This window comes from Microtus ochrogaster, chromosome 7 (genome assembly GCF_000317375.1).
Source record: "Microtus ochrogaster isolate Prairie Vole_2 chromosome 7, MicOch1.0, whole genome shotgun sequence".
NCBI lineage: Eukaryota > Metazoa > Chordata > Mammalia > Rodentia > Cricetidae > Microtus > Microtus ochrogaster.
This window is the reverse complement of record NC_022014.1, coordinates 37487841-37498013: the sequence shown is the minus strand read 5'-3', so window position 1 is coordinate 37498013 and position 10173 is coordinate 37487841. Positions and strand designations below refer to the sequence as shown.

General features: G+C 45.3%; 1 protein-coding gene across 1 annotated transcript in view; it reads right to left on the bottom strand.

Annotated features, from left to right (window-relative positions):
• The window catches only part of Usp22 (ubiquitin specific peptidase 22), a 24875-nt gene extending 20682 nt beyond the window's left edge, over positions 1-4193 (bottom strand). The window contains exon 1 of the mRNA XM_005349923.3: positions 3823-4193. Coding sequence (XP_005349980.1) covers positions 3823-3993 — 171 coding nt within the window. The 5' untranslated portion in view covers positions 3994-4193. The remainder of the gene's footprint in view (positions 1-3822) is intronic.
• Between the last annotated feature and the right edge of the window lie 5980 nt (positions 4194-10173).

Sequence of the window (10173 nt, the reverse complement as noted above, 5' to 3'; positions counted from 1 at the left end):
AGAATATTGTATACATAATAAATAAATAAATACTTAAAAAAAAAAAAAGACTACATCTTCAATCTCATGGAGGTTGATGGCAATATTACCCAGATGCCATCAACTGATTTCCAGACAATTTGAAGAAAACAATGGATAAAATGGAGCTAGAAATGGCTTGATAGTTAGAAGCACTGGTTGCTCTTGGAGAGTACCTGAGTTCAAGTCCCAATACCCATGTGGTAATTCACACCTTTCTAGAACTCCATTTCTAGAGGACCTGATGCCCTCTTCTGGCCCTTTTCTTGAAAAACCAAATAAATAAATAAGTAAATAACCATTAAAACGTACACATTTTCTACAAATGGTTTGAAAAATAGAATACAAAATAAATAACACAAAAAGGACCTACATAGGTAAATTAATAGGTGAGATGTTGCAATAATTTAAAGGGTCACCAAAGCTCACTGAAAGAGCATGGGGGAAGGGGTCAGAAGAGAGTAAAAAGTTTAAACTGTGCAATACACATGTATCTTATAAGGGGTAGGATTCCAACACATGAAATAAGCAGCATCTCTGGGTGAGTATGAGAGCAAGAGAAAGTTCTCAGGGAAGACCCGCCTCCTCTCTTCACCTGGTGACTACACAAGGGAGCACAGTAAAATTAAGGCGGAACTACAGGTTTGCCACTTGCTGTGGAAGACACTAGATTAAAAACACAGGGCAGATTCTCTTCTGAATGTTATCAGCTAGTCAAAAAACTAGAATTTGAAATGAATACAGAAAACAGCGAGTGGTCTTTGATACAGTCATAAACCCCTCACTTTTAACAAAACACAGTGGCACACGCCTGTAGTCCCAGCACTTTGAAAGCTGAGGCAGAACAATTGCTGAGTTTGAGGCCAGTATGGACTACATAGGGAAATACCTCCTTAAAAAACAAACAAATATTAATAATAACCTCCCCTTACATATTTTATATTATTTGTTAGCACTGTTCATTGTGGTAGATCACAGCAACATGCTGAGCTCAGGCTACGGTATGCCTAGCACAACCAGAATTTAACCTTTATTTAAAATGGCATGTATGGTATGGCAGCTTAAGACCCTAAAGTGGGTGCTATTTACCCACAGAGTTTATTTGAGGTATGCCTTCTGGCTTCATTTATCCTACAAGTGAAGAGTTTAATTTAGATAAGGCTTTAATTTGTAGAACTGAAAAAACCCTAGAGTAGTTCATTAAACACATTCAGTTTAAAATCACGATGCTTAAACAAAGGCCAAGTATTAACCCCACAAACTGTAAGGCTATCTTATTTAGAAAAGGTGTGATAGTCTGGGTGATCACTAAATGCTGGCACAAGCACCCTCCCCTCCTAAAAAACAATGACAGGACCAGAAGCTAAGCTCATGTGAATGACAAAATGGACACTGGAGACCGTGGCCTGGGTCTCGGAAGAGGGAGACCAGGATGAACTCTTTGGAGTCCTGGCAGGGAGGCCCTCCGGACATTTCACCCCCTATAGTGGGGAGTTTTACAGTGTCACTTGTTACAGCAGTCCTCCAACGGCGACACAGGATTCCTATCCGCTATTACCCTAGCGTCCACCCTACCAATAGTGTGAAGATGAATTTCCAGTCATCCTCAAGGCTCAGGTTTTAAAAACCCAATTTATGCATCAGCAATGAAGCTGCCAGGGAGAGGCACAACGGGGCGCACAGGGTGCTGAGGGGGTATCTGGGGAGCAGCACAGCTGGCTTCTAGAACCACTGGTAGCAGGGCTGCTTCCCACCTACAAAGAGTGGCTGTTGTGGTGACCTCTTCAGAGGAATGTTTCAGCCTGCCCATCAGCCAGTACCCAAAGCTAGCTCTGTGGATGGTGGAAACTGGACGTTAACTTGGACTGGGCTTTGCAGGGAGCCTTCTCCACAACGTTCACATTAAGGTACTCTCTCCTAAGTCATAACCCACAGGCTGCAAACAAACCTGACAGACACCTAACGATGCTTCTTTTTCATTTTTAATTATCATATAGTAGTTTCATTATGACATCCTAATACATATTTAAACTCACCGCCAACACTATCCCTCTTCCCCCCCCCCCCAAATTTTTGGATTTCTTCCCCCTAAGAAGTCCTCCTGCATAGCTCTCCTGTGTTTAGTCCTCTGGGTCTATACAAAGGACTGGAATGGCTCAGTGACATGGTAGTCTAGTTCCAGCTCTTTGCGGGGTCTCCACTGGTTTACAAAAGGCTGTAGGTTACACCCCCTCCAACAGTGTATATAAGGGCTCCCCTGTCTCCTATCTCCTGTTTGCTGTCATTCTTCTTGGGGGTAGACACTGCTCTGATGGCTGAAGATCAATACTCTTCCAGATATTTATTTGTATTCCCTCTTATGCCTGGTCAAGTATTTTTTAGAAGAATAACTGGCTTGTGAAATGAGAACATTCTGAGGCGGAGGGAACTTCAGAGAAGTGGAGTTCCGCACACGAGCTAAAGTCCAGGCATCTTCAAGAACACAACTAGCTGCCTTCATTTCCTACTTCACTGTAGTTCAACAAAACACGGGTTGTGAGTGTTGCACGAGTGTCTGAATTCTGGGCTGTGAACATCACTTAATAAAGAACTTCTAGCACAGTGGAAATTTAAATATTCAGCTGAGCAGTTCTAATTAAAAAGGAAATTTTTCATTTCCTTGTGTGATGCTACACGGAACTAGAGTCGGGAAGATGGAGGGGAAAGCAAAAGACAGAAAGAGAAAGGGGAGGATCCCCCAATTACTCCCATGTAAAAATGAGTTTTACAACACATCTCAATCCAGGATCAGTGACAAAATTATGACCGTGGAACACTGATGTCAATCTGGCACTTTTGTGCCATGATGGTTCACCTGTGCAATCTCAGTCCTCACAAAACTTTGACAGGAGGTTTAGGTGTTTAAGCCAGCCTTTCTTCATAGGAAGACTATTGTCTGAAAATACAATAAATTTCTGACCCTAACAGGCTGTTACAGAATATAAACTTTTAGTCACGCTAAAAGATGTTATTGTGGTGTCTTCCACTATGATTGATAAAAAAGAGAATTAGGTGGGGTGTGGTGGTGCTCGCCTTTAATCCCAGCACTCAAGAGGCAGAAGCAGGTGAGTCTCTGTGAGTTCAAGGCAGCCTGGTCTACAGAGTTCCAGGACAGTCAGGGCTACACAGAGAAACCCTGTCTCAAAAACTAAAGAGAGAGAATTTAATACTTAACATGACTTAGAACCCGAACAAAAAAATTCCCCATTCCAGTTTTCACCTCAAAATCAAATTATAATAATGAAGTCTAAGATTTAAGAACGTTTTCCGACTTGCAAATCACTAACAATATAGTCATAGCTGCTGGGATTACAGGACCTCGATGGCTGCGGACGTCAATCACCTCCTACAATCTAAAACCTCGCTTCCTAGCTCGAGTGCGCAGAGGCCCTGCCAGCCTCATGTGTGTGCTGCGGGTCTCAGGCTCGGCGCCACCCGCAGAACCACCTCGCTGACCCCCGACCCTGCACCACGACCTTCACGGACCAGGGCTACTCGGCCCCTACGGTCTAGGCCGATCGCCAAGGCCGAGTCTTCCTCTTCAGACACTCCCCTCCCCGCACCTAGAGGCTTCCTTTCGCCCACCCCTTACCTCCTCCCTGCACCGCGAGGCTTTGCCTCGCCCCTTCCTCTGCCCCTCCCCGCTCCCTCCCTGCACCGCGAGGTTTCCCCTCACCCCCTCCCCGCACTGCCAGGCTTCTCTCCTACATCCCGCCCCCCCTCCCTGTGTCCCAAGCAGGAGAGCCGGGCAGGCCTCGGACGCACCTTACGCTTGCGGGCCTCGGCCGTCCCGCTCCACACGAAGCACTGGTAGATGGCCCGCAGGTTTTGCTTCCAGTTGTCCACCTTGAAGCTGCCCAGATGCGAGCAGCCCGACGGCGCCACGGCCAGCTCAGCATCCATGGCCTCGACCTCAGGCTCGGGCCGGGTGACCATGGCGGGCAAGGCCCGGGCGCGCGGGGCGGGCGGAGACGGGGGAGAGGACGACGCCAGCGCGGCGAGAACAAAGCGGCAGACAAAGACCGCGCGGAGAACCGAGGCAGGGGACTACAGCCGCAATGGCTCACGCCGCACTCTCGAGCTTCGAGGAGGGCGGAGCGGGGTGGGGCGGGGCTCTTCGCGGGAGAGGATAACGTCACCCAGGCCGGCGACCGCAGTGCGCAGGCTCCGTCGCTCTAGGCCCCGCTCCACAGCCCCACTCGAGTCCGCTAGCTCCCGCGAGACGCCGGGCCCGAGGAGGTGGGGCCAACGGAATCCCGCCCTCGCGTCACGCCATTGGTTGTCTGCCTGTCTGCGGCACGGTCAGCGGTTATCATAGGCTGGAGGGCTGGTCCGGTTTGCTTTGGAGCCGCCTTCCGAGACGCTGGAGACGCGACGCTTCGAGTCTCCACTTGGAAGGCGGGGCTTGCTAAGGATTGGGTAAAACCGAGTGTCCGTCAGGCCACTGAACCGGTTTGCACCGGCCTGAGCTCTGCCGCAAAGAGGCGGGGCGCAGGACGGGGTGGGGCAGGGTCTGCGTCTGCGCTTTCTCTTCTGGGCAGGTTTTCGAGGTTGTGGTTGTTGGTCGCTGGAGTTTTCTTGTGTGGGCGTTTCTGCAGACTGCCATCTTGGCAGCTGTGTTGGGTACCCAGGAGCTGGGCGCGGCAAGAACACAGACTGAGATTCCTTCCCTAGGGTCTAATCTAATCCTTTTCTGTTGAACTAGAACGCCATACGAATATTTTTTAGTGGCTACAAAGCAACAAGAAGCGGGTAAAAGTAATCCAATAAAGACAATATCATGTCAACGTGTGATACTGTAAAATTGTTAGTGAAGTATTCAAAAAATTTTGCACTGGCTTTGGAACATCGTATTTTACACATTCGGCACAGCATATTCAGTTTGTACTAATCACATTACACACTCTAGGTCATATTTTGTGGGGACAGTACAGACCTATAATGCATTCAGCTCTCCTATCTGGGGGTTCCACAAATGAGCAGTCAGCCAACTCGGTCTACCTTCCCTACAAATTGATAGCTTCTGAATAATTAGCCCCTCCCCCACCTTTATTCCTTAAACAGTACAGCAGCTAGGAGTCAAACTCTGGTGACAGGTACCCGCGATGTGGAGCAGTGGAATAATTCACCAAGACAGAAAATGGTGAAGTAGAGAGTTCACCAAACGCATTGCGGTGAAAGCAGCTAGCAGCCTAGAGAAATGCCGACAGGCATTCTGAGAACTGCTCTTGTGGGCGGGGCCGGGAGCTTCCTACTCACAAGTCCCAGGAGCAACTGCATTTAAGGCTTGTCTTCTTAGCTAGCAGCAGCCTGGCCTTGAAGCAATGATCGTCTTACCCAGACTTAGACACAGTTAAGCATGCTGTCCTGTTTGGCATTTAGAATCTCTGATTAATTGAATATCACCCAGAGATGAGTTAAAGCATACAGAAGAGCAGGGAATGTCGGTGTGTCTGTGTACACCGCTATTCAGGAGCTATTCAGGTTGAGGCAGGAGGATCACTTGAGCCCAGGAGTTTGTGGCCAGCCTAAACAAGTAGTGAGACTCATATTAAAAAGAGAAAGAAGGTGGGGGTGGGGAGACACACAACCCATTAGTGTGCATGCAGGCCATATAGGTTAGAGGCAAACATTACACCATTTTATAGTTAACTCTTGAACATCTGAGGGTTTTGGTGTACTAAGGGAATTCTATGTGTAAACGAGTTGCTCAGAGCAGATTTGGGGAGGCGGGGACACTGAAAAGCAAAGAGGCCAGGGAAGCCCCTCAGCTTAGGTGTGGTGCTCTATTGGTGTGTTTATGTCCCACTGCTCTCTGTTTTACAGCGTTCCAACACAGGTCGGACAAAACAGCAACTGCCATCCAGATTGTCTTGATCCCGAAGTTCTTAAAGCTGTGGGGTTTAATGGATGGAAAACTAGAATAAAGAATCCTTGTTGAGCTGGACCGTGATGGTGCACACCTTTAATTCCAGCACTAGGGAGACAGAGGCACTGGATCTCTGTGAGTTTGAGGCTAGCCTGGTCTACAGAGCAAGTTCTGGGATAGCCAGAGCTATACAGAGAACCCCTGTCAAAAACAAAAACAAAAAAAATCCGTGTTGAAGACAAATTAGCAGGCACCCAGAGTCTCTGCCTAAAATGCTTCTCACTACACCCAGCATCCCACAAAATATATACCCCAAGCTCCCAGGCTTCATCAGAAGCTTCATTTACAGTTTGGTCTTCCACTGCCACACTATTACAAATGACAGTCACCTTCCCACCCCACCCCCACTTCCTGCTTTATTTTACTTGAAAGAATGTATCACTTTTATCCCACAGTGTACAGTTACTTGTTTAGTTGACTTTCTCTTTTATTTGGTGTGGTGTGTTTGTGTGTGTGTGTGTTACTTTGGTTTATGCTGTGGAACATTTAATGATGTAAAGATGTGTTATTTGTTTATGTTGCATTTATTTAACTGTGAAACTGTGTTACTTTGCCTGCCTAAAACACCTGGTGGTCTAATAAAGAACTGAACAGCCAATCACGAGGCAGGAGTAAGGATAGGTGGGACCACAGGCAGAGAGTATAAACAGTAGGAGAAATCTGGACGAGGAAAGAAGCAATAAAGGAGCCAGGAGAGAAGGACATCAGGGGCCAGTCACCCAGCCACCCAGCCAGCCAGGGAGTAACAGTGAAAGTAAGATATGCAGAAGAAAAGGAAAAAGCCTACAGGCAAAAGGTAATTGAAATAATTTAAGAAAAGCTGGCAAGAAACAAGCCAAGCTAAGACTGGAAATTCATAAGAAAAGAATAAGCCTCCATGTATATTTATTTGGGAGCAGGGTGGCAAGCCCCCAAAAGAACTAAGAGTAAAAAGAGTTTTAAAAAGAGGGCTAGAGTAAAAGAAAATCCAACTCTGTGTATGTGTGTCTCTGTGTGTGTGTGTACACACAGCTAAGGCATGGTCTCATATTGCCTATGTTGATCTCAAACTCACTATGTAGCTGAGGATGCCCCAGCTCCTGTACCTATCCTCTGAGTACTGAGATTATAGTTAAACACTATCCCGCCCAGTGTCTAAGGTTCTAAGGACCAAACCCAGGGTTTCATGCATGCTAGACAAATACTCTAACACTTGAGCCACATTCCCAGTCCCTAGTTTTTTGTTTTGTTTTTGTTTTTTTACTCCCAATGAAAAAATGATGAGGATGCAATTTTTGTGTTTTATTTCCTGCTCTCTAATACCTACGAAAATATTTGAGTATTCAAAATTACCTCTGGTTTATAACTTGTATCTTAGTTATGGTTACTGTTGCCATGATGAAGCACTAAGACCAAAGGCAACTTGGGGAAGAAAGGGTTATTTCACTCACAGTTCCATAGAACAGTTCATCATCAAAAGCAGTGAGAGTAGGGACTCAAGGAAGGCAGGAACCTGGAGGCAGGAGCTGATGCAGAGGCCATGGTGGGGTGCTGCTTACTGGCTTACTCTCTATGACTTGCTCAGCCTGCTTCTTTATAGAACCCAGAACCACCAATCCACAATGAGTTGGACCTTCCCCTATCAATCACAAATACGAAAATGACTTACAGGAGAAAGGGTGAAGCAATAATATGAGCAAAGGGTCAAGACCATGATGGAGATACCCACTGAAACAGCTTACCTGAACTATGGGAGCTCACTTGACTCTGGACTGACAACAGGGGAACCAGCATAGGACCACACTAGGCCCTCTGAATGTGGGGACAGTTGTATGACTGGGTCATTCTGTGGGGCACTGGCAGTGGGGCCAGGATTTATCCCTACTCCTTGAACTGGCTTTTTGGAGCCCATTCTCTTTGGAGGAATACCTTGCTGCTCCTCTAGGGGACCTGGGTTCAGTCTCAGCAAATCAGGTGCCTCACAACTGGCTCCCACTTCAGTGAATCGGATGCCTTCTTCTGGGTTCCAAAGGTTATCTACATGCATATGACACATGCTTACACAGACATGTACACATAAACCTTTTAATAAGTCAATGGCTAAATTAACATCTATTTATTTATTTTAAAGTAAAATGAAAATGGATACAGTTTATTTTTCACTTAGGATCATATCGGGCAATTTTAGAAACCCTTATGTTGATCACTCAAGAGAGGGATGTCGGTGGAGAACTTAGCTCAGTGACAGACCCTCATTAGCATTCACGAAGCCAAGTTCAGTTCCCAGCACCAACAAAAACACATCTCAAAAAGGAAAGTATGTGGTTAGAAACGTCTGTTAAAATTTTAAGTTAGAAATCAACAGAAGGTACAAAAACACAATTTTAAAAAAAATCTCAGAAAAGATTAAAACAAAGGGGGTAGAGAGACAGCTCAGCAGTTCTGAGCTCTTATGGGGATCTTAGTTTTGATATCAACACCCTGGTTCCAGCCCCAGGGGAGCCTTATGTCCTTTTTGATACACTGCATTCACGCACACATACTCACACACAGATACACAGAATTTAAAAATAAAATACATTTTTAAGCAACAATCATAATCATCAAACAAAAAGGTGGAGTGGCACAGCCTGAAGGCACACACAAATAATCCCAGCACGTAAGAGGCCGAAACTGGAAGGTCACCGAGTCTAAAACCATTCCTACCCTAGTCTCAAAACAACCTGGCAGACAGCACAAGCTGAACAGAAGATCAGGAATTGTAGCATACTAAACTAGAATTCATGTTAAAATGTAAATAAATACCATGAACATTTATGTGCAGAATAATATAGTACATACGAATATATAAGACAAACGAGAAACAGGAATACAGGGCATCTTGCCAGTGTTTTAGAAAATAACAGATGAAAACACAATAAATTTAAACAATAAGATCAAGTCAAAGAAGTAATCAGATGCCTAACATTAAAATGCCCCCTTTCAAAATTTGAAGAAAATTATTACTCAACTAACAAAGCGGGGGAAAATGTAATTAAAGTACCAAAATCAGACAGTGGAATAAATATGAACAATGAGAGAATGGAAGTAGTTTGGGAAAATTAAAGAAGAAAATAAGAGGAAAAAAAATCAAGAAAAACAAAATGGTGGGACAAGGAGTTCGAGCTCACCTGGGACTAAGTGAGGGTCACTGCGGCTCACAGGCTCAGGACCAGTACTTACAGACTCCACGTCAAAAAAACAAGGAAGACTAGATCTGCTATCCTCCCCAAAGAGGAAATTACCAGCATGTTTAAAAAATAGATATTATGCGCATCTACATGCTAACTGTTCATTCAAACATACTGCAGAATATATAAATGTTCAGAAAATGAAAAATTTCCAATTTTCTATGTGAGAAACAGAACCCTGACCAGATGGAGAATACAAACGGGGAGAGAAAAACTTTTAAAAAAAATTATTTATAAGGAGAGAGCCAGGACTATCAAACTAGAAATACAGCAGATTCTCAGGACACACTCTAAATAAAACAGCCTTCCAGCTTCTTCTGCCTGTGTGCCCCTACATGTTGATTAATGCCATCCCGAGTAAACACAGATCCAGAATCTTAAACACTTAGTCAACAGCACACAGCAATGGTAACATTTTAAATGGATGGCTTAATATTAGATCCTATTAACTGGTGTCCATCAGCAAGACAGGGTGGTGTCTTAAAGGAGAAAACACATAAAACATCATTGTTAAAAACTTGAACCTGATACTGATAAATATGCTTTATGGATGAGAAAGAACTCGCTAGACTAGACTGTTCTCATATTGTAAGTAGCCGCTACACCAATCCTACCAACACATCCTCTTCATTGGACATCTGCAGGACATGACATGGACATTTGGACATGGACCCAGAACAGTCAGCTACGAATGGCCTCTGACAGCTCTTCAGTGTGCAGGGCAAACTCACTGGGCCTTGGTGTTTCAGTTAGCTCACGACAAGGGACACACTGAAGCTGACCCACATGGCTAGCCTGATTGGTTTGTCTGCCGTGGACACTACCTCGAGGCTTGGGGCAGAAGCTGGGCATCACTCCGTGTCCCACCAAGGCCAACTGGAGAAACTGTACGGTGTGAAGCTGGAGGTGTAATCAATGTGCGCTGGAAAGAGGGATGAAAAGGGATCCTTTAACTCATCTTTAGGATATGACCTGAGC